The 25118-nt window shown below is 45.6% G+C and overlaps 1 protein-coding gene across 3 annotated transcripts in view; it reads right to left on the bottom strand.

Annotated features, from left to right (window-relative positions):
- Positions 1–25118, bottom strand: part of INPP1 (inositol polyphosphate-1-phosphatase) — a 68831-nt gene that overhangs the window by 29859 nt on the left and 13854 nt on the right. For all 3 annotated transcript variants that reach the window (XM_040357167.1, XM_040357166.1, XM_040357168.1), the window contains exons 3-4: positions 11396–11629; positions 7912–7972 (exon numbers count right to left, since the gene is read on the bottom strand). In XM_040357167.1, coding sequence (XP_040213101.1) covers positions 7912–7972; positions 11396–11599 — 265 coding nt within the window. In that variant the 5' untranslated portion in view covers positions 11600–11629. The remainder of the gene's footprint in view (positions 1–7911; positions 7973–11395; positions 11630–25118) is intronic.

Here is a 25118-nt window from a genome sequence, read left to right as displayed (position 1 = left end):
CAAACAGTGTTGCTGTTATGAAAGCCTTTCAACCTGGCGATCATGCCACAGGGTTTAAAGACTTAAATCTGGGGATGGACATGCCACCTGTGCAGAGAAGTCTGGGCCTACGGTGGGACTTATTAAAGGACAGCTTCGGCTTTCAAGTCAGCTCTGCAGACAAACCATTTACCAGGCGTGGAGTTCTGTCAGTGGTGAACAGCCTATACGATCCAATGGGATTTGTGGCTCCCATCACCATACAAGGTAAATCCATACTTAGACAGCTCTCAGAGACTATCAAAGATTGGGATGCCCCACTACCAATAGACAAACTTTCAAGGTGGGAGTCCTGGAAACAGTCGTTACATGCCTTAGATGGAATCCGTATACCACGCTGCTACACTCCGACTTCCCTTGCTACCAGTCGGAGGAAAGAGCTGCACATCTTCTCAGATGCATCTACTGAGGCCATAGCGGCTGTTGCCTACCTCAAGGTAAGGGATTCAGCTAATCTAACCCATGTAGGGTTTCTGTTTGGGAAAGCTAAGTTAGCACCCAAGCCTGAACACACAATTCCTAGGCTTGAACTTTGTGGGACTGTGCTAGCTGTAGAGATTGCAGATTTCATACTGCGTGAGCTAGACATTCAGATAGATGACATCAAATTCTACACAGACAGCAAGGTTGTTCTGGGCTACATATACAACCAGACTAAACGTTTCTATGTCTATGTCAGCAACCGTGTAGAAAGAATAAGAAAATCATCTAAACCTGAACAATGGCATTATGTTCCATCTGAAATTAATCCTGCAGATCATGGCACCAGGCCAGTGTCTGCGAGTGCCTTCGTAAATTCTTCTTGGTTAACAGGTCCTGAATTCTTGTTGGCTGATCCAGAAGAAACCACGGCTGACGTCTTCAGTCTTCTAGAACCCGACAAAGATCCAGAGGTTCGTCCTGAAGTTAAAACCCTTGTCACCAGAACTGAACAAAGATGTGCCTTGGGCTGTCAACGCTTTGAACGTTTCTCCAAGTGGACAAGGCTGGTACGCACCACCGCAAGGTTAGTTCATATTGCACACTGCTTTCACACAAAGCTCACAGATGCTCACTGTCAAGGTTGGCACATGTGCCAAAAGCTTCTTTCTGCAAAAGACATTGCTGAAGCTGAACTGATCGTAATACGCAGTGTACAACAGGATGTCTTTGGCTCAGAAATCAGACGTATCCGTGACAAGGGGGACATTCCAAAAAACAGTCCAATTGCTAACCTGAACCCATTCATTGACAATGATGGCACGTTAAGGGTTGGTGGACGCCTAAACAAGGCTAAGTTCAGTGAGCAAGAACAGAATCCTCTCATTATACCTGCTCGCCATCACATCACCACTTTGCTCATACGGCACTACCATGAAAGGGTGAAACACCAAGGTAGACACTTCACAGAGGGAGCCATAAGAGTTGCAGGCCTTTGGATTATAGGAGCAAAAAGACAGATTACAGCTACACTGCACAGCTGTGTTCAGTGCCGCAAACTAAGAGGGAAACATCAGCAACAGCAAATGTCAGATTTGCCAGCTGACAGGTTAAGTACTGACCCACCCTTTACTCACGTTGGTCTGGATGTCTTCGGACCATGGATGGTAACAGCCCGCAGAACACGAGGTGGCCAAGCCAATAGTAAGCGATGGGCAGTGCTGTTCACCTGCATGAGTGTACGTGCAGTACACATTGAAGTAATAGAATCTATGGATGCCTCAAGTTTCATCAATGCTCTAAGACGGTTCCTTGCCATCAGAGGACCAGTCAAGACACTAAGATCCGACTGTGGAACTAATTTCGTTGGAGCTTGTCGAGAGTTACAGCTCAACTCTAGGCCAATACAAGACCTTTTAGCTGAAAGAGGCTGCACATGGATTTTCAATCCTCCTCATTCTTCCCACATGGGTGGTTCATGGGAGAGAATGATAGGAATCACGCGAAAAATACTGGACTCTATGCTCATGGACTTGAATTCCACAAGACTTACCCACGAGATTCTAACCACCTTCCTGGCAGAAGCATCTGCCATAATCAATTCAAGACCACTTGTTCCAGTGTCTACAGATCCAGAGACCCCAACTATCCTTACTCCAGCCACTCTTCTTACCCAAAAGCTTGGGACTGTTCCCGTGCCACCTGGAGACTTTAAATCAGGAAATCTGTGCTACGATCAGTGGAAGCGAGTACAACACCTTGCCAACTGCTTCTGGAATCGTTGGAAGATGGAGTATCTTTCTACTCTGCAAGGACGCAGGAAATGGCAGCGCCCGAACCTTAACATCCAAGTTGGAGATCTCGTTCTGCTTAAGGATCAGCAAGCTGAAAGAGTCGAGTGGCCTATGGGTCTCATTGTAAAGAGCGTTCCTAGTGATGACGGTAAGGTACGTAACGTGGAGGTGAAAGTTTCAAGACACGGGACTGTAAAGACTTTCATCAGACCTATCACGGAACTCATTTTGCTCTTGCCGTTTGGAGACTGAACTTACTTGGGTATGCTGTTGGATCCTACCTGCGACTTCGAGAAGGAAGTATCTGGAACTTTAGTTGTCACAACTTGAAGCCTTATATTATAGTTGTTGTATTATATGCATGTTCTCCATTATGTCTTTCAGGTTTTCAAGACATCAAGCAAATTGCGCTGTTGTTTATTTGCATAACTACCATTGTATTATGTAAATAGTGGCATTATCATGCCAGACGGGGAGTGTGCTGCCCCAATAGGGGCATAGAATATGAGATGCATAGCCTCAGTTAATATTAGCATTGTTATATAGATTGGAGTCTATATAGTGTGGTTTGCCTACTATTTTCTCATAGCTAAATCTATGTGTTATCCTATGCTGCCATCTAGTGGCCTTTGTTGCAATGCACATGTTTTTATGTGATTCTTTGAGTTACCACATATTTTCACTGTATGTATGCCCCTCCCTGCTTCCTGTGTGGAGTACTTCCTGTGTCATCTCTCCAGCCAGCAAGCCACATGTAGAAGGACACTCATGTACTCTGCCCAGGGTAGGAAAGGCATCATCTTTTGACCGTACAATACTATCACCATTCATCTGCTGTTCCTGTTATCTGCTGTAACCCCTGAAGTTAAAGAATAAACACCTCTTTTGAATGAATCGGTATTGACGAGTTCAGCTGTCTGACAAGGATTGTCCACAGTGAGTATATCTGCTTATACAGGCCAGGCATAGAGGTCTCAGCAAGGGATATATCGCTATCACAACAATCGGAGTCAGAATACTCTGTCACCAGTCTTCCTGACTCATGAAAAAGCAAAGTGAGCCCAGGGGCAAGCAGGGAGGGGCAGCACCACACCTGTCAGAAAACCAAGTGCTGGTATCATGTAAAACAGGCACAACCAGATATGTGTGGATCTTCACAGAGATCCCCAGGCTTAAAGATGAATGAAGGAAAAAAAAATTCTTAAGAAAACACAAATGACAAGTACAATAAATTCAAGCATACAATACACCAGGGACACTGAATAAAAAATAAAAACGGAGGTCCGGTCAGTAAAAGTTTCTTCCAGCAGAGGTCCGAATCGCATGTATGTGCAATGAGGTCCTTCACATCACAGCCCTCTCCTTTATTTCACAATCCTTAAATCGGTGTCCTCAGTCCCCTGTGTATTACAATCCCCCCTTCACATTAGTTTCTCCTTCACAGCAGTGTTCTGAACCCACTTCACAGCGGTGTCCTCTACCTCCCCCTTCACAGAACCACCCCCCCCCCCAAAAAAAAAAGTGGTATCCTCTGCCCCCCTTCACATTACAGCCCCCTACAGCTCTGCCCCTTCACATCAGACCAATCTGCAGCTCTGCCTCTTTCACATCACAGACCCCCCCTGCAGCTCTGCCCTCCATTCACATCACAGACCCCCCCTGCAGCTCTGCCCTCCATTCACATCACAGACCCCCCTAGCAGCTCTGCCCACCATTCACATCACAGCCACCTGCAGCTCTGCCCCCCATTCACATCACAGCCCCTCACAGCATCCCCTGCAACTTTGGCCCTCCTTCACATCACTGCCCCCTGCAGCTATCCCCCCTGCTTCACATCACAGCTCTACCCCTTCTTATCTTACTTGGGAACAAAGCGCAGGAGGCACAGCAGAACTGGATGGAGGGCATGAGTGGGAGCGGACAGAGTTAACTGGTGATTGGTTTCTAGGATGCAGGGCAGTCCTTGCAACCAATCACCAGCTTGTTAAAATGAACAGTTAGGCCCCATGCACACGAGAAGCAAATGCAAACACATGTAAACTCAAGTTTTCAAAGGCGTTTTTGCCGTGAATTTTGCGGCGTTTTGCCACGTTTAGTGGCGTTTTACCGCGTTTGCGGCCATCAGCAAAGACATTGTAGACCCTCCCAAAGCTTTGAAACGCAAAAACCTTTGTGTCTGAACCCAAAATTTTGCTTCTGAAAAAACGAGCCTAAACCCAACTGCTTTAAAACGCAAAAAAAAGTGAATGTGTGCATGGAAACATAGGATAACATTAAATGTGTTCAGGGGCAGTTGAAAAAAATGCCCAAATACCTCTGAACTCGAGTTTACCAGCGTCTCGTGTGCATGGGGCCTTAATTCTGGCAGCTCCAGTGCCTGCCCTTCATCTAGTGCTGCTGTGCCTTCCACTCTGCTGTGTTAGTGACAGCAACGGAGGCCTGGAGAAAAAAAATCTGCTCCTAAATGGTGGGACCATGGTGGTTCGAAAGGGACAGTGACTCGGTTTGAAACTGGACCTTCGCCATTTAGTGAAGTCTGCGATACACCAAGGAATACTAACCCAATAAACCTATATATACACACTTTAAATCAGTGGTTCTCTACCCTGTCCTAAAACAGGCCATGTTTGCAGGTTTTCCTTTATCTTACACATGTGCTTTAAATCAGAGTCAATGGCTCGGTATTTTGGACAGCTATTTTATCTATGAGAAATTCCCAAAACATTGGGGGTACTTGAGGACAGGGATGAGAATCACTGCTGTAAGTGAATGGTGGAATTGAATACAACTAAGAAAACCTACCTAAACTAATAAACTACCGTATTTATCGGCGTATACCGCGCACTATTTTGCCCTGAAAATCAGGGCAAAATCGTGGGTGCGCGATATACGCAGATACCCACTTTCCCGCCACGAGTTTGAATACTGCGCTGGCATATACCGAGCGCAGTACACTCGCGTATCTTCGGGCAGTCTCGGCACCTCTCGCGCTGACGTACAGGACGTCAGCGAGAGAGTTGCCGAGCCTGCCCGACGATACACGAGTGTACTGCGCTCGGTATATGTCGGCGCAGTATTCAAACTCGGCGCGGGAAACGAGCGGGGAGGACGCCGCAGAAGGACGCCGGACCCGACGAAGAGGACCCCCGGAAGCCGCAGAAGGACCCGTACCCGACGAAGAGGACACCCGAAGCCGCAGACGGACGCCGGACCCGACGAAGAGGACCCCCGGAAGCCGCAGAAGGACCCGTACCCGACGAAGAGGACACCCGAAGCCGCAGACGGACGCCAGACCCGACGAAGAGGACCCCCGGAAGCCGCAGAAGGACCCGTACCCAACGAAGAGGACACCCGAAGGCGCAGACGGACGCCGGACCCAACGAGGCCGCCGATGGACGCCACGCAAGACACCAAAACTGTAAGTACAAAAAATACTTTTTCCACAGGATTCGGGGCAATTTAGGGGTGCGCGGTATACGCGGGATCGCGTTATACCGCGATAAATACGGTATGTAGAGATGGTAAGATAAATGGGGAAGGGCATGATCAGGCTGTGAAGCAAGAAATAAGCCAACATAGGGAGAAGATACAGGGAAGCAGGTGGGATCAGGATAAGGAAGAGAATTACAGGTCACAAAGAGCAGAGTACATGAGGGCAGAGGCCAAACACTTATGGAATACTAAAAGGAGGGAATAAATACCCTCAGATCAGCCAGCATCAGGTGAAAACTAATTGCTGGAATCTCCTGGAGAGCTGGGAGAAACCCTCTGCTGAAAACCAGTACAAAACCCTTCAGATCCAGGAACCACAATGCCAGCAGCAGATGATCTAGTTCCCGAAACAGCTTAAAAACAAAAACTCTGCAGGCATTTTGCAGAAGTAATTTGGTGCCTATACAGTTGCCTGGGTCCTGTCTATATTCCAGCTGAAAGTGGCAGAATAAAAAAAAAAACCCCAGCTTGCACAAGCGACTGTTTGTTTTTATCCTTTGACTGTCCAGTTATAATACAACTACAGTTGTAGCAGTGAAGGGGTTCAACATACCAACTGCTTGATCATTCACCATTCAGAGTGGTGGCCGATCAAATCTCTGGCATTCTATGCATTCAGCTAAAAAGCCTTCTGTGTGCAGAAACCCCCCTAACATTTACCTGAGGTCCCTCTGTTCAGCGATGTGCATGAGTGTCTCAACCGTCAGAGGTTCTCCCTCCTGATTGGCTGAGACACAGGCCATTGTCTGCCGCTGCTGGTCAGCTAGTCAATCAGGGGAGCGAGGGGGTGGGGCCGTGTCAGGACACACGGAGCAGTGACTCGGCCCAGGTGCCCCCATAGCAACCTGCTTGCTGTGGGGGGGACAGAACAGGAGGGAGGGGCCAGGATCACAGAAGAGGGACCCGAGAAGAGGAGGATCCAGGCTGCTCTGTGCAACTCTACTGCAACAGAGCAGGTAAGTATAACATGTTTTGTTATTTTTATATGAAAAAAAATGAGACTTTACAAATCACTTTAATAATTTTTCTCCCAACACAGGAGGAATTTGCTGAGAGGAGGTACATTTCCAATGGGAATTGGGAGGGCTTAAATTTGAAGAAAGTCAATCCTATGTTTATATTTGCTTCTTACAATTAAAGGAGACATATTGCCAAATGGCTATACTTCTCCTCTGCACTTATTTCTGAATTCCTGTGATCTAGATTCAGCCAACAGCAGGTTAAGGCTCTGCAAGGATCCCGACTTTATTGTCAGGATCCACCCACATGACTGACCAGCAGTCGACTCAGGCTCTCAGCACGCTGCCAACCCCTCCGCTGCCCAATGCCATAATAAGAACTGGAGGGGCAGAGCAGAGAATGGTGACTGACAGTCATTGCTCTGCTGATCAGTGAAGACAGAGAACTGAGCAAACATCCAGAGGTGGGTCTTTAATTAGGCAAATTTGGCGGTCACCTAAGGCCTCGCACTCACAGGGGCCTCGCGGCCGCCTAACTTGCCCAGTGCATTACCCCAGTTTTGAGGGACAGGGGACCTTAACGCTGCTGTGCTCAGGCAACGCTATGAGCCCTGACTCAGGAGCGGGGCCGCCAGCGTCCCTAACAATCAGTGAATATCGGTGACAACACCCCTTGTGATGTCAGTGACCCAGCATGCCCTCAGTCAATGTCGTCACAAGGGGCGGGTTCACCAGGTGACATCACCAGGTGGCCCCTGCCCCTTAGTTATTAAAGAGCAGGATCTGGGGGCCGCCTTGTTAAAGGGGGCTTCCAGATTCCGATAAGCCCCCTCCCCGCAGACTCCCCACAACCCCCGGCCAGGGTTGTGGGGAGGAGGCTCTTGTCCTTGAATTATTTTTCCCATCATGGGTGTGAGTGGGGCCCCATGTCAAGTTTTTGCCTAAGGCCTCACAAATCCTAGAGCCGCCTCTGCAAACATCGGCCACGAGATCACTGCGTTTTTGGCCTTGGAGCTGACAGGTACAGATGCAGCATCGGATCAATGCTGCATAGGCAAATAGAAGTGTGTTTTTTTTTTAATGCACTTCTCCTTTAAATAATCATTATAAGGCATTCTGAATGTTTCTTTTTTTGTGTAAAAATATTTCTTGTTTTCACAGGACAAAAAATTGCAGTATAACAAGCAAGATATACATTTTCTACTTACCAAGTTCATTTGTAAATTCATTAGATTCTTCTCCTTTTACATTTTTCTCTAAACCTGGAAACTAAAGCACTAATAGTCAGCATGAGTTACAAAACTATTTCTAAAACATCCTAAACACTGTGCAAATACACACACGATAATAGTCAATAGAGATAAATAAAAAATATTCGATGTAGAAGCATGGGCTTTGGAATGTACACATGGGGAGCAAGTCACCTCCACACCACCTATTTGAGCCCCTAAAAACCCCTCATCACCAAACTCCAACTGTATGAATTGCAGGTGGCTGAGGACTTTATGCGCTGTGGCATATGTATACTCCTGTCTGCTGCCATTGCAGCTTAAGACCCCTTTCACACTGCGGACAGTCCGATGAAAACGGTCCGCCGGACCGTTTTCATCGGACATGTCTGCTGGGAGATTTCGGTCTGATGGTTGTACACACCATCAAACCGAAATCCACGCGGACAGACATCACAGTGACGTGTCCGCGCCGTCGCGGCGACGTGCGCGACGCTGGAAGGTCAATGCTTCCACGCATGCGTCAAATCACTTAGACGCATGCGAGGGATGGCGGCCGATCGGACATGTACGGTGAGTCTGTACAGACGACCGAACATGTCCGACGGACAGGCTTCCAGCGGACATGTTTCTTAGCATGCTAAGAAACATGTGTCCGCTCGAAAACGGTCGGCTGGACAAATGTCCGCTGGAAACCTGTCCGGTCGGCCGTACACACGACCGAACATGTCTGCTGAAACTGGTCCGCGGACCAGTTTCAGCAGACATGTTCGGTCGTGTGTACAAGGCCTAAGGCACAGTGCCTCTGACTGCTAGTCTCACTGCTGTGCTGCTCACATTTGTCTTGAAGGCTTACTGTATAGAAAGCTATATCTGATGACCTACAGTGAGAGAATCTACCTGCCTCTGCTACATTCACTTTGTGGATCTGTGCTTTATGTGCCCTACCTGTTGCCTTTCGGCAGAGCAGCTCTGATATTAGAAAACAAAGCCCTAGTTCCACTATCAAGATGGCCACCTTCACATATAAAACGGCCATTGTTGCAATTTTTTATGTTACACAGTATTTGCGCAGAGGTTTTTCAAACACAATTTTTTGGGAAGAAATACACCTTAATGAATAAAAAAAAAAAAAAAAAAAAAAAAAACACAATATACCGGTATTCCCCCAATTTGTTTGTAAAATGTGAAGAATGTTACGCTGAGTTAATAGATACCTAACATGTCAAGCTTTAAAATTGTGCATGCTCATGGGATGGCGACAAACTATGATACTTAAAAATCTCCATGGGTGACGCTTTAATTTTTTTTTACAGATTTTCTGTTTAGTAGAGATACAGAGGAGGTCTAGTGCTCAAATTATTGATCTAAGTTCTGTGATGATACCTCACTTGTGTAGTGCAAATACTGTTTACATATGCGTGCGAGACTTGTATGTGTTTGCTTCTGCGTGAGGCAGGAAGAATGGGGGTGCTTTAAATTATCATTTAAAAAAAAAAATTGATCTTTTGCTTTAAAAAAAAAATAGTTTACTTCCAGCCTGGACCAGAAGTGACGTTATGACGATCAAAGATCATATGATCTACTCTTTGATTGCCTCTGGCTCTAGGACCAGCCGGCCGCACTGTCGAAACATTTCTCAGGCAAGCTGACAGGAACAGTAAGGCCCAGAGACACCGACGAGTGTCAGGAAGGGGGGGCGTCCGCCCTCTTGCCATTTCTGAAAGCATTCCATTGGCTAATGAGCCACTCGGAATGCTTTCATGAGAAAGCCAGCTGCAAAAACAATACTGGGGTTATGGCTAATATCTTCAGCCATAATCCTGGTAAACCACTTCAAAGCCGCAACGTATATATACGTACGTATTGCTGTCTTGAAGACAGCAGGACAGCAAGACTACACGACTTTTTCTGCTTGCTTTCACCTCACTCCCACTAGAAGTATAACCGTATTTTACAGGAAATGTTGTGCAGCTATTGTAAAGCACTAAAGCTGCATTCACACCTGAGAGGAGCAATTTCCAGGCGTTTTTACTTGAGAGGTTTTGAGCATTCTCTTGTGTATTACAAGCGTTTTACAACTTCAGGTGTTTTTAGTTAATAGAAAGTGCTAGGGGAGGAGATTAGGGGTGGAGAGCTGCTGTTTCGGTAGAAAACAAAACACTCATGTCGCACTTTTTTAGGCATTCCCATGGAAGTCTATGCGCCCAATCTGCCAAAAATAAGCTCATGTACTTTTTTGAGCAACAGCCATTTTTCTAAAGATGACAGAACACTCAGATGTGAACAGCGGCCATTGAAATGAATAGGGTTTGTCTTGTTGAGCGTTTAAGAGCTTTAAGAAAATTGCTCAGATGTGAATGGGGCTTAAGAGGAACCAGGAAGGTATGCAAAGTCCTAAACAGATTAGTGGAGCTACTGTTGAGGAGAACAGTGGTTCTCAACCTCAGTCCTCAAGTGTAACCAGCAAGCCATGTTTTCAGGTTTTCCTTTATCTTGCACATGTGCTTTAAATCAGTCAATGGCTTGTAGGTAGGTTCAGTAAGAGTTAGGCCGACTTATCAGTAGATAAGCCAGCCTAACTCAGAATCTACGCCGACGTATGTTTAAGCGTATGCTCAAACAGAGATACGCTTAAACATATCTATTATACGACGGCTTGCGCCGTCCTATCTTAGATTGCAATTTTTCGGATGGCCGCTAGGTGGCGCTTCCATTGCGGTCGGCGTAGATTATGTAAATGAGTTGATACGCCGATTCATGAACGTACGCCCGGCCGCCGCAGTCGATTTATGCCGTTTCCGTAAGGCCTTAGCAGGCCTAAAGTTATTCCACCTATTAGGTGGAATAACAATGTTAAAGTATGGCCGCCGTTCCCGCCGCGAGATTCGAATTTTTTGCGTCGTTTGCGTAAGTCGTCCGCGAATCGGGATTTACGTTGTTTACGTCCACGTCGAAATCAATAGGCCCGTACGGCATACTTAGCTGCAATGCACACTGGGAAATGTAGGCGCCCGGCGCATGCGCAGTAACAAAAAAAAACTTCAAAAACGTGAGGTCAAGCCTCATTACCATACAACACGCCCCCCTCCAAGATATTTGAATCCGCCGCCCTTACGCCCGCCCGCTTTAAGCTACGCCGCTGTATATTAGCAGGCAAGTACATTGAGAATCATGTACTTGCCTCGCTAACTTACGGCGGCGTAGCCTAAATTCCTTAAGCTACGCCGCCGCAAAGTTAGGTCATTGTACCTGAATCTACCTATGAGTATTTTAGAAATTCCCAAAACATGGCCTGTTGGGGGTACTTGAGGACCGAGGTTGAGAACCACTGGAGTAGAAGGCACATGCTGAAAGTACTTTGGAGAGAACACTACGAGGCTATGGAGCCCAAAATCTGTGACAAAGATTTTTTTTTATTATTATTAATTCCTAGGCATGCATGTTATTGACTGTACCTTACCTTTTTTCCAAGATCATATTTTATGACTTCCTGGACCAATACATCAGCTAGAGTTTTAAAATCTGTGAGAAACTTTTTATTCTTCTCATCTTCTTTTTTTTCTTCAATCAATAGCTGAAAAAGGGTTTCCTCTTCGCGGCAGGCGCGAGCAATACACGCAGCTTTCTCAGACGCAAGTACCAATTCATGAAGGATTTCAGACATTTTGGGACTGTTTTGTGAGTTGTGGTGTTGCTAGAAGAAAAAATAAATGTTTAAAACAACAGAACAAGTTTACCTTCTTTTCATCTGAATCAGACAGAAAGTGTTTTTAAACCTTGTTAGAGCAGTTGGTAAACAGGAAACTACAACTGTACAAGAGTTGCACTACAATACAATGACTGCAGAAGACTGACCTTTTCCTCAGACAATACTGTAACTCGGTCACAAAAGTAGGCTGGCTTTTAGCCAAGCCAAGATCTGGCGAGTTTTCAAGCAGTCTCTGGCTGCCAAACCCTGCTACCGGGCACAGCAAACTCTGTAAGACCCCTTTCACACTGGGGTGTTTTTCAGTCGCTTTGGCGTTAAAAAAAAGCGCATGTAAAGCGCCTGAAAGAAGCCTCATTTGCAATCCCAATGTGAAAGCCTGAGTGCTTTCAGAGCCCTTTCACATCGCCAGCGCCCGAAAAACACTGGTAAAGCTCCGCTAAGACCCCTTTCACACTGGGGGCATTTTCCAGATGCTTTGGCGTTAAAAAAAACCTCAATGGGAAGGGCGCTTTAGGAGCAGTGTATTCACCGTTCCTAAAGTGCTGCAAATAAGCTGCTTGCAGGACTTTTTTCGATGCTCTGCCAGCACAGCGCCTCAGTGTGAAAGCACTTGGGCTTTCACATTGGGATTGCAGATGAGGCTTCTTTCAGGTGCTTTTTTTAACGCTAAAAAGAAAACTAGGATTTGGACTTTAAATGAGGCATATGAAAAACATACGCCTCCATCCCTCTTTGTTTTATCCAACAGGGATAGAGGCATATGTTTTTCATATGCGTTATTTAAAGTCCCAATCCTAGTTTTCTTTATATCATACAGGGATGGAGATGCGTTTTGTTGATATTTATGCGTTTTTTCCAGTGCTCTTTACTACTATACCAAGCATAGGTAGGGGCAGTGACACACCCCCAGTCACCTGCCCTCCATCTACTCATCAGTATTTTTATGCCTCTATTGAGGAGACTGAAAAAGTTTAGTTAGGACTGCAGAATGCAGAGAGCCTTGGCGATGGCCTGCAGCTTAATCATGTATTTGCAAATGTGTGCAACCAATCCTCTGTTTTTAATGCACACAGTTAGACAGTTGAATTTGGTTTGCTGTTTGGGTGGTAAGTGTGAGCCTGGTTATTACGTATACAACTTTATTTATACTTACTTTTGCTTAAAAACGCATTTAATTTAAAGTCCCAAAAACTCCCCCCTTTTTTAACGCTAAGACCCCTTTCACACTGGGGCGTTTTTCAGGCGCTTTAGTGTGAAAGCACTTGGGCTTTCACATTGGGATTGCTGATGCAGCTTCTTTCAGGCGCTTTACAGGCTAAAGATGAAGTGACCTATAACAAAACGCGTTGGGCGGAGCGAGCGGCGTGCTGACGTCATCCCCCTCTATCACAGTATCTCTACACGAATGGCTTGCCTGTTAGCGTCTGGCCGGAGCTACAGGCTTTATGCTCAAATATATCTACTGAAATGTGAGTGTTCTGATTTAAAATTTCTCTACAATAAAGTATCCTCTGGTTTTATGCTATGTGAGGCCCTTCTTTCCTTATATGATTCATGCCATTGAGTGACCGAGTGATTCATGTGGAGTGCCTTTTGCTCAATCCGGACACAGTTTAACCAGTTCCCTGACAGTTTTATATGCTGTACTTGGTCCATGAGGACCTTTGGCTCAGGTAAGCAGGCTCTTTGACTTAAGGTGGCGGATTCACAGTAGTTCTTGGGATCACGAAGCTTCATTAACCTTTGGAGTGTGCACGGGTGTATACCAGCTGTTCAACTAAGAACCTTCTATACTCACTGGGACTTTAATCTTATTTATTTTTATTAATCCCTTTTGATTTCAAATTTTTGCACATCAATCCCACCCATCCATCAGATGGACTGGAAGGTTTGTTTATATATTCACTAGGTGGAGCAGTGTCATATCTGCCTAATGTGGTGAATTGCACTTAAATGTTTGGCGTTATTTTGTTATCAAATCTGAGTGTATATGCTTTATAGATTTATGTTGTTGCTGACACTTATATTTATTAACACCAGACACACGTGGCTCAATCAGGCTATGTGTTTATCTGATGTGCGTTTTCACTGATAGCACAATATATACATATTTTTTCTTTGGTTTAGCGCAACTATATATTTTCCAAATTTTGTTCACTGTCGTTTACAGAATAGTCGCTGCTTATTAATCCAGATATTATTAATCCTTTAACTTAGCGCAGTTGTTTCCACTATTCCATAAAGTGCCTGAAAAATGCCCCAGTGTGAAAGGGGTCTAATAGCGTTCCATAATTCAGTCTCTTGCTGCTAATCTGATTTAGTCCCCTTTTACAACTATACGACTTGTCTCACGATTTTGGACTGCAAAATCGTATGACAAGTCATTCTCCATTATTTTCAATGACTACCATTCATACTGGCACGACTTTAAAGTGGTTGTAAACCCACTTTTTGTACAGCACATTTTAGGAGATATTCCCCTCGCAATGCGCCGCTGCGCATGCGCAGGGGGGATCTACGGCGAAAGGACCGGCAGCCGCCGGACCTTGCCGAGTTTTAAATCTCCCGCGCGCACGCGCGGGAGTGACGTCATCGCCGCTCCAGCCAATCACAGCGCTGGAGCGGCGATACCCGGAAGACACGCCGAGGCAAGATGAAATCTCGCTCGGCGTGAACCAGGTAAGTGCTACGCACCTTGTTCCGAGGTAAGTATTTCATAATGAGCTAATATGCGGTGCATATTAGCTCATTATGACTTTTCCCTTACAGGAGGAAAAAAAATAAAACATTTTCATGCGGGTTTACAACCGCTTTAAGTTGTGCCTACTTCAGAGTAGTCCTTGCACTACTTTGGTCCAATTTTGATGCCACTTACACAGGCATTCATTGAAATCGCGGCCGCGAATCGCGGGAAAATTGCGCGACTTTGAAGTCGTACAAGTGTGAAAGGGGGCTTAATCGAATAATCCATAAGAGCATTTTTTTTAATTCTTTAATTATAACTAAAGAAAAAATGTTTGAGGGGCTAGAACGGTCAGATTTGTAATCCTGTCTGTGTCCCCATCTGGTCCAGGACCTGCTTACAACAGGTACAGTAATCTGTCGTCTGCATTGACATTTTAATTGTAAAAGGCACAGCGGAATTCTAAAGCATATCCAATTCCCCAGAATGTTTTTACTTATATTGGTTGCCTTAGAAATTAAGCTTGTTTTTATCATGACTGTATTCATATTCCTGGATGCGTTTATCTTTATTGGGGCTTTCCAATTTATGCTCAGAGTAATATATCATTCATCTTTAGGTATGAAGAACACCCAACCTACAGGGCAAGCTAATTTTAGTAAACAGCTTTAGGGCTTCCACAATACGTGTCAGTTAAAAAATGGACTGCAGGCAAACAGCTAAATACATGTTGGAAGTATACACATGTGAACTAACCTATCTGAAAAAAAGATCTGCAATTCTATCCAGCTACTTAAAGTAGTTCTCAAGCCAAAACGTTTTTTTACCTTAATGTACTACATGCATTAAGGTAAAAAACACTTTACAGTTTTCTGTCCTCCTTCACCACCCTAAATACTTACTTGAGTTCTCAATGGATCCAGCGCTGTGCAAGGCTGCATCTCTTCTCTTACCTCTTCCTCTTTACACAGGCACTCGGGCAGTAGCACGAGCCATTGGCACTTGCTACTATCAATCAAATGCGAGAAGAAATGAGGAGAAAGTGGGGGTGTGGCTAAGCTGTTCTGTGTGTGTCTATGGAGCATGACTCCATAGACACACACAGCTCAGGAATGAGCACTCACTGGGCCATATTCTGAGTATAGTTACGACGGAGTATCTCTGGATACTCCGTCGTATCTCTCTTTTTTGGCCCGCGTATCTATGCGAGTGATTCTTAGAATCATTTTCGCATAGATACGCTTAAGATCCGACATGTGTAAGTCACTTACACTGTCGGATCTTAAATGTAATTACCCAGCCGGCCGCTAGGTGGCGTTTACGTTCAGGTCTCATTTGTTTATGCAAATGAGCCTGATACGCCGATTCCCGAACGAATTCGCGTCGCGTAACCGTCGCTTGCGTAAGGTTACCCCTGCTATATGAGGGGTAACCTTACGCCAGTCCCACGTACGCCATGTTAAGTATGGCGTCGGGTCCACGTCGTCTTTTCCCGTTGGGTACGTCGTTTTCCTAAGTCGTTCTTGAATACGACTTTACGTCATTGACGTTTTACGCCGAGAACTGGAGCATGCGCACTGGGCTATTTTAAGCCCGGCGCATGCGCAGTTCATTCGAATCGGGGGCGCGCTTAATTTAAATACAAGCCACCCCCTTGGATTTACGCGGGGATACGCCGGTCCAATTACACTACGCCGCCCCAAACTACGGAGCAAGTGGGAATACAGCACTTGCTCCTGTAGGTTGGGGCGGCGTAGTGTAAATGGCTTACGCGCCGCCCGCCTAAAATATACGAGAATATGGCCCACTGTGCACAGAGCAGGTAAGTATAACATATGTATTTTAATAAAAAAAAATACCTTTAGTAACACTTTTTAAAGCAGAACCAAACCCATCTATGTTACTGTTTTTCAATACATTTACATTCAAGGTATGCTGTGAATGATAATTGTCAGTTTCTGGTCTCTGGCTTTGGTCTGAAGAATGTGCATGTGATTAGACTGCTTCTTCAGTCCTGCCTGCATGAAGGGCTCTGGATGTGATTAGGCCTGGAGCTGAGTCTGGTGCTATTGAACTTCATTGGAGACAGAATATTCCTGCAGAATTTTTAGGAACAGGATGTAATTCCATGGAGGTTGGTTGACTCTCCTGCAGAAGATTAGGAACAGGATGGAGTCCCATGCAGGTTGGTTGACTCTCCTGCAGAAGATTAGGAAAAGGATGGAGTCCCATTCAGGTTGGTTGACTCTCCTGCAGAAGATTAGGAAAAGGATGGAGTGCCATGAAGGTTGGTTGACTCTCCTGCAGAAGATTAGAAAAAGGATGGAGTGCCATGAAGGTTGGTTGACTCTCCTGCAGAAGATTAGGAACAGGATGGAGTCCCATGCAGGTTGGTTGACTCTCCTGCAGAAGATTAGGAACAGAATGGAGTCCTATGCAAGTTGGTTGACTCTCCTGCAGAAGATAAGGAACAGGATGGAGTCCTATGCAGGTTGGTTGACTCTCCTGCAGAAGATTAGAAAAAGGATGGAGTGCCATGAAGGTTGGTTGACTCTCCTGCAGAAGATTAGGAAAAGGATTGAGTCCCATAGAAATTTGTTGACTCTCGGAGAAAAAGGAGTTGCTACTGGGGATGTCTGCTAGATAATTCTAACACAGAAGTGTGAGAATTAAAGCGGTAGTAAGCTCCACTTTTTTATTTATATATACAGGCAAGCCTATAATAAGACTTACTTGTAGGTACAGTTAATATCTCCTAAATAGGCACCATTTAGGAGATATGCAATTTAGTAGTACCCGGTGACGTCACTGACATATGCACACTGCGCTCTCAAAGGACGGCATGCTGTATCGTGGCCATGACGCCCATATGAATGTGTAGGAGTGACGTCATCACAGTTCGGCTTTTCAAATGGCTGAAGCCCACAAACCCAGTAAGAAGACAGAAGCCCTGTCATGGTGACGTTGCACCTTTTAAAGTGGTTGTATACCCCCGATTGTGAGTTTTACCTATACCTTAACATGCGGCGATGACGCCTTTTCTTCCCTAGCGTATGCGGTTACTGATGGCTCCCGCGAGGGAGTGACGTCACGTGCCACCAGCCAGTCACAGAGCCCGAGTCCGCGGGCCCGGAAGGAAGAAGGGCGAGAAGATGGACGCAGCCTGCACAGGGGACAGCACTGGATTTGTTTGCAGGTGTCACATAATGGCCTAGTATACGATGCATACTAGCCCATTATGCTTTTAATTTGCAGGGAGCAAGAGGGGAAGTAAAACCCATCAGGGTTTACTTCCTCTTTAAGGACTTTGTTTTAAGGTAATTCTGTCATAATGTCAATAATAGCAAATTATGACATCACCTGCAGGAGCCCCTTTAAAAGGCTCTTTTCCTGCGTTGTGCCAAATAAAGTGATGGAGTTCTGCTGAGTTCTTGAGTATGTGCAACCCTAACCCTCTCTCCTATGGACTACGAGTAATAAAATCCATTTTTGTTTCATCTAAAAGTGACCGGCACCCATCTGTCTACATGACCACTATGTCCAAGTGATCTACCTCTGAGGTAAAAGGTCAGCCCACGCTGTGTCTCTGGGGGCATTACCACATATCTGGGGGGGTGGGTGCTACACATACAGTACTCCTAAACAGCACAACCAGGAGCTGAAAATTCTACCTCTATTAGAGTTAAAGCGCAATTCCATCCAAAAGTGGAAGTTCCGCTTTTAGGACTCCTCACCCCCTTACATGTCACATTTGGCATGTCATGTTTTTTTTTGGGGGGGGGGAGGTACCTAGTTTTGACAGGTACCCAGCTCCCACTTGGGCCGCCTAGGCGACCCAAGCGGAAGTTCTCTTCTCCCCTCACTCCCTGCAATCTTCTGGGACACGTCACAGGTCCCAGAAGATTGCCCGGCCATTGAGGAGACGCAGCGCGACTTGCAAATTCACAGTGCACGCCTGGCTGTGTAGCCACAAGCTGTCACAGCCATGTGCCCACACTTATAATGCCAGAGAGAAGCGAGGGATAGAACTGAGGGTTTGAGTAAACGCATCGCTGGATCCTGGGACAGGTGAGTGTGCATTTATTAAAAGTCAGCAGCTACACTTGTTAAGCTGCTGACTTAACCACTTGAGATCCGCGCTATGGTCGAAAGACGTCCACAGCGCGGCTCTCAAGTGCCGGGTGGACGTCCATAGATGTCCTGCTGTTGTTGTTCCCTGTGGGCGCCGCTGGGGGCGCGCAGCGGGGAAACAACGCGCCCGGCGCATCGCTCGGGAGCCGATGCGAGTGCCTGGCGGCCGCGATGTCCGCCAGACACTCGCGATCGTCGGGAACACAGCCGGTAACACAGCAGGACGTGGAGCTCTGTGTGTAAACACAGAGCTCCACGTGCTGTCAGGGAGAGAGGAGACCGATCTGTGTCCCTTTACATAGGGACACAGCATCGGTCACCTCCCCCAGTCACCCCCCTCCCCCCACACAGTAAGAAAACTATGTAGGGAATACATTTAATCCCTTCCTCACCCCCTAGTGTTAACCCCTTCACTGCCAGTCACATTTATACAGTAATTAGTGCATTTTTATAGCACTGATCGCTGTATAAATGTGAATGGTCCCAAAATTGTGTCAAAAGTGTCCGATACGTCCGTCGCAATATCGCAGCCCTGACAAAAAAAAAAAAATCGCCGCCATTACTAGTAAAAAAAAAAAAAAAACATAAATCTATCCCCCATTTCGTAGGCACTATAACTTTTGCGCAAACCAGTCGCTTATTGCGATTTTTTTTTTTTTTTTTACAAAAATACGTCGAAAAATACGTATCGGCCTTAACTGAGAAAAAAAATAGTTTTTTTTAAAAAAAATTGGGATATTTATTATAGCAACAAGTAAAAAAAATATATATATTTTTTTAAATTGTCGCTCTTTTTTTGTTTATAGTGCAAAAAATAAAAACCGCAGAGGTGATCAAATACCACCAAAATAAAGCTCTATTTGTGTGGAAAAAAGGACGCCAATTTTGTTCGGGAGCCACGTCGCACGACCGCGCAATTGTCAGTTAAAGCGACACAGTGCCGGAAGCTGAAATTTCTCCTGGGAACGAAGGGGGTTTATGTGCCCAGTAAGCAAGTGGTTAATAAAAACACAAAATTGACTTCATCAGCTCGGCTTAGCCGGCTCTCTTCTCCTGCCAGCATATGTGCATGCAACGGACCCTGATTACCATCTAGTGCTGTCTCTCCCTCTAATAGTGCCTGAAGATGCAGGTACTTATGCTTGTTGTAATAAGAATGCTTGGGCCAATAAATATACATATATCATATCTGAGGGTCCACTAAAGTGGTCGGAGCAATTTTCCTGGTCTGCTGCCAAGCGGCCTCCCTTCTGCATAGTGACCACTGGGGCTCACTCAACACCACCCCATGCACAGAAATCCTTGCATTTCTTAAAAAGACAATGGGTTCTCTGATTGGATGGGGTGGAAATCTTGACTTCATTGCCTTACCTCTCCAGCTTGTCCAATCAGAGAACACCCAGTATTCCTTAAAAAAAACAAAAAAACACAAAAGGTGTCATGTGAATGGTGGCAGTGCCGTTCAAGCGACTCCCTGTGATCACTATGCAGAAGGGAAGCCCCCTAATCACTGTAGTATTGGCGACTACATCGGTCCCTCTGTATGGGGGTCCTATGGGATTTGCATACTTACATTGGTCTAAGCTGGACCAGTTTAACTATGAAAGATCGAGCCTAGACTTCAGCTTTAACAGAAGAGTGTGTGTATGACACCATCACTCCCACTGTATATTATCCCATGTGGAAGAACACATGTTGTGTTAGGTAAATCGCATCTAGAAGAGGGTAGCCACATTTAGGTAAAGACACCTTTTCGACACTATGAAGAGAACAACTAATCTGTTTAAAACATTGGATGGTCATTTATTCAGGCACAATTCATTCATCTACTCCCCGAATTGAGATACTGGTTCAGGCCTGACCCAATCATGTAAATACTGGTATTTGTGCCATTCTTGGCTGTATTCAGTGTCTGACAGCTATTACTTTATAGGCTAAACACATGGGGAAAGGACAGTGTGGAAATGCTTCCTCCTGCCTGCAGCAGATTGAGGACATCATCTAAGCCTAGGCAAAGTCATTGACTAAAGCTCAAGGACTGCTTTTGAACAATAAAGATACAGCTCCATCGCAGCGGAGTCCGCCCAGGCCCGGATTTACTCCCTTTGCAGCCCCAAGGCCGGGTCCTTTAATGCCGCCCCCACCTGCGCAGTACAGGGGGAACTCCCGAAGTGAAAGTGGTGAAAGTGTCCTCTCCTCTCAGCCACAGTGCCGCCCCTACACCCACTGCCGCCCCGAGGCCTGGCCTTGTTTGGAATCCGGGCCTGAGTCCGCCAGCTCAGCGGGAGATCTCTCCGCAGAGCCAGTGGATGACAAGTCCTTCTCCGCTTACTGAGCGGAAGGGGCTTGTGCAGCGCCGCTGTCTCCTATCGACAGATCTGATGAAAACAGACGGCATGTCCGTTTATATCAGATCTTACCCGATCCAATATGGACGGGTGGCGACGTATCGCCATCCGTCTGATTTTAGCGGATTGGATGTCAGCGGACATGTCTCCACTGACATCCAATGCTCCATAGAGAAGTTCAGGTCCGCCGACAAATATGACAGGTGAACCTGAATGGTACGACTGTGTGAAAGGGGCCTTATAAAAAAATTTTTATTTTGTTGCTGTAAATTATCATGTCAGGAAGTTAACCCTACTCCAAAGTGTACACCGCTCAGGCAATGAGTGGGTGATTGAAGTAATAAAGCAAAGGAAAAATGGTAGCACACCACAGCAAAGTCAAAATCTTGAAGGTTCTTTATTGTTGCCAAGCCAGTGCTTAATCATAACCAAAGGAATTACCCTGCAATATTACTGAAATGCCCCACTTTAATGTCCAACACATAAGCACATACCGTATTTATCGGCGTATAAACACGCACCCTAACTTTAAGAGGGAAGTTTCAGGAAAAAATCTTTCCACAGCCCCCTGCGTATAACACGCAGGCACAGTTTACCCTCTTTTTTTTTAGGGTAAAAAAGTGAGCGTTATACGCCAATAAATACAGTAAGTGCATTTTACTATGAGTGTAATTTGTTCTAGACTTTTTTATTATTATAATTATTATTATTATTATTTCATGTACTGTATCTATTTGCATAGTGTGTTGAAAGAGTGTAACTAGCTTCATATCTTTTCAACAAGTGCAAATAGACATGACATGCAAATCTACTTACCAACTGAATGTGTTCAACTGAACAGCTTTGCAAGAATTTACATATGTAAAATGTATTGCAACGTCATTCAACCACACAAGCATACATTTACTAAGCAGCTCTCACCACATGAATGCTTTCAAGGCATATGTGAGATTATGAAAATTATAAGAAAATTACCTTCTGAATTTGTATTTTCCAATCTGCAGTACTTACAGATTAAAGAAAAGGAAATAAATAAAGCACAGAGATAAATAAAATAGAAGAGACCATCAGAACAGCCTCATGTATAGGCACAATTATCCTTCTGGGCTGCTTACGTTCATAGCACCAGTTACAGAAACGACTTTGCAGGTAGAAAATGGCAAGTTCTCTGAGCTTATGGTGAGGGAGTTTACCTAATTACAAACCCACTTGCTGAACACCAAACTGATATCCACACAGACAATACCAGCAATAGAAAACTTGACCAAAAAAGGGTGCAGGCTCTAAGACCCTTTAAAAATAACAAATCCAAAACAATTAGTGTGCTTAAAGCGGATCTCCACTCTAAAGTGAAGTCGCGCTGATCGGCACCCTCCCCCCCTCCGGTGTCACATTTGACACCTTTCAGGGGGGAGGGGGGTGCAGATACCTGTCTACAGACAGGTATCTGCACCCACTTCCGGCCACACAATACGGGCAAAAGACGGGTTTTTTCCTTACTTCCCGTCCGTCCCCCATTGTATGCTGGGAACACTCGGCTCCCAGCACACAGCGGGAGCCAATCGGCGGGCGCAGCACGACTCGCGCATGCGCCGTAGGGAACCGGGCAGTGAAGCCGGAGCGCTTCACTGCGCCGTAGGGAACCGGGCAGTGAAGCCGGAGCGCTTCACTCCCTGGTTCCCTCACCGTGCATGGAGGGGGGGGAGCAGCAGGGTGATGAGCGATCGCTCGTCATCTGCTGCGGACGGCGCTGGACTCCAGGACAGGTAAGTGTCCTTATATTAAAAGTCAGCAGCTGCAGTATTTGTAGCTGCTGGCTTTTAATATATTTTGTTTAGTGGCACATCCGCTTTAACAAATCATAAACATACAGTATGTTGTGTACAGAGTACATTCTAATTACCGTATTTATCGGGGTATACCGCGCCCCGGCGTATAACGCGCACCCCAAGCTTAGCAAGGTAAAAAAAAGAAAACTTTAATTTTTGCCCTGCGTCCATCGGCAGCCTTTTCTGGCGTCCGTCTGAGGCCTTGTGGGTGTCTCTCTGCGGCTTCCTTGCGTGGGGTCCGTCTGCGGCCTCCATCCAGGTGTCCGTCTACGGCCTCCATCCAGGTGAGTGTGTCCGGTGTTTGTTTTTGGATTTTGGCGCGAGCCGAGAGGAGACAGATTTCCTGTGTGTTCGGCTCCTCTCGTGTGGCTGCGGGCGGAGCCGAGCCTAACCGAGTGCGCAGTACACTCGGCTCGGGCTTTGTCGGCGGCGCTCAGAGACAGCGAGGATCGGCTGTCTCTGAGGAGGATCGCAATTAGTGGCCCAGTCATTGACCAGCAATATGGTTTGGGGCTGAAGTGGTTAAAAAATTCTACAGGTTGCATGTTTTGAGTTACAGAGGAGGTCTAGGGCTAGAATTATTGCTCTTGCGGCGATACCTCACATGTGTAGTTTGAACACCATTTACATATGCGGGCGCTACTCACATATGTGTTCGCTTCTGCGCGCAAGCTTGGCGGGACAGGGCGCGTTTTCTGGCTCCTAACTTTTTTAGCTGGCTCCTAGATTCCAAGCAAATTTGTCAAACCCTGGTTTAGGAGATATTTCTTTTTACCTACAGGTAAGCCTTATTATAGGCTTACCTGTAGGTCAAAGTGAGAAATTTGACTATACATCCACTTTAACTTCTTCCTCTCCCTGACCTTTTTATTTTTTTATTTATACTGTTGGTATACAAAAGGTTTGTAAATTCAATGGTTATTTTTTGTGGCATACATTTCATAAAAGTCTTATATTCATTTGTAAATAGCATTCTTATGGTTTGAACTACAATCGTTGATGTCCTAAAAACAAAAAGACAAATCACAGAAACATAGCTCTGATAGTACTTGTTTTAAAATGATCACTTGTCAAACTAATTCTGGCATACACTTTCTATTCCATGCGTTTTTTGTTTTCAATTCAAAGCATACAGGAATTTAAAAGTGCTTTACTAAAACTGGAGAGTGCAAAATCGGGTGCAGCTCTGCATAGAAACCAGCTCCCGTTTTTTTTTTTTTTTTTTGTCAAAGCTTCATTGAACAAGCTTAAGTTAGAAGCCGATTGGCTACCATGCGCAGCTTCACCAGATTTTGCACTTTCCAGTTTTAGTAAATCAAACCCAATATCTTCTGCATAATGTTATCAGGCCTCTTCATTTGTTGTCAGGGAAAACACACAAGTAGACATAGCAGTTTTCTTTTAAATCCAAATAATAAAAGTGCCTTCCACACCATATTTCAACTTGTTGAGAAATATGGATATGCAACGCCAATAAAAAACATTTCCTATTAACTGCTCTTTCACATGCAGTGGGTAAGGTGTTGGCAAAGAGGAGGAAGCGTTTACTAGGGAGTGGTGGAGATGTGTAGAAGGTTGCAGGCAATAATAATTATTTTACCTATTAGAAGGTTTATGTAACATTATAATTTTTCTAATGACGATTTTATACATATACTAAATATCAGGATATATAAAACGGAAACAATTGTTTTTAACCATGTATGAAAACTGCCAACAGATAAATAGAAGGCTCATGTCAAAGAAAGTATGCTGTACGCCAAGAGTTACTTTGACTAGTGCCTAAATCATTTACCGTATGTAGCGCCCTGCTCCTGTTAAACAGGCGCTGCTTTAAATTTAGTGGGGGTCTGAGCTGTTATTTGGCTCAGACAAGAATGATTAATGGCAAATTTAGCCTCTGTTCCAGCCATGGCTGTGCTGGGAGTTTCACAATTGTTTGCCTGGGGGTGTCATTACCACCCCAGGCCAAGGGTGGCAGCAGCCAGGTCAGGGTGTAATGGGTGTTCCACTGATTCGCTGCCGAGGGGTCGCCCCGCTGTGCATGCTGGGGAGGGGTACTTAAGGCATAGACGCCATTGGTGCGGGGGTCGTTGTTCGTGCCTCGTGGCCCGCCTGTCCTGAGGTGCGTGTCCTGAATCCTGACTCCGGGACCACGTTGGTCCGGGGACGCGGCTTTGCCTGGTAGGCCCAGTAGTCAGACTGGGGCCTGCTTTCTTAAGAGGTGATCCTGTGCTGTCCTGCGGGAAGAAGCCACTTAATGAAGGAAGCCAGGGGAGGACCTATCCTGAAGAGGGCCATGCAAGAGACTGGTATCTTGGGAGTAGGCCTGGAAACTTAATCGAATAATGTACCATACACTGAGAGGCTTGACGGTGGTTGCCTGTCGGATCTAAGTTCTACAAAAGTTAATCTGGAGAGATCCGGGTGCTGAATCCTGTGGCAGGGCATTTCGGACTAAAAGTGTCCCCTTATAAAGGAAG

This window comes from Rana temporaria, chromosome 6 (assembly GCF_905171775.1).
Source record: "Rana temporaria chromosome 6, aRanTem1.1, whole genome shotgun sequence".
NCBI lineage: Eukaryota > Metazoa > Chordata > Amphibia > Anura > Ranidae > Rana > Rana temporaria.
Note: the sequence above shows the minus strand (reverse complement) of the source record. Positions and strands in the feature narration are given on the sequence as shown.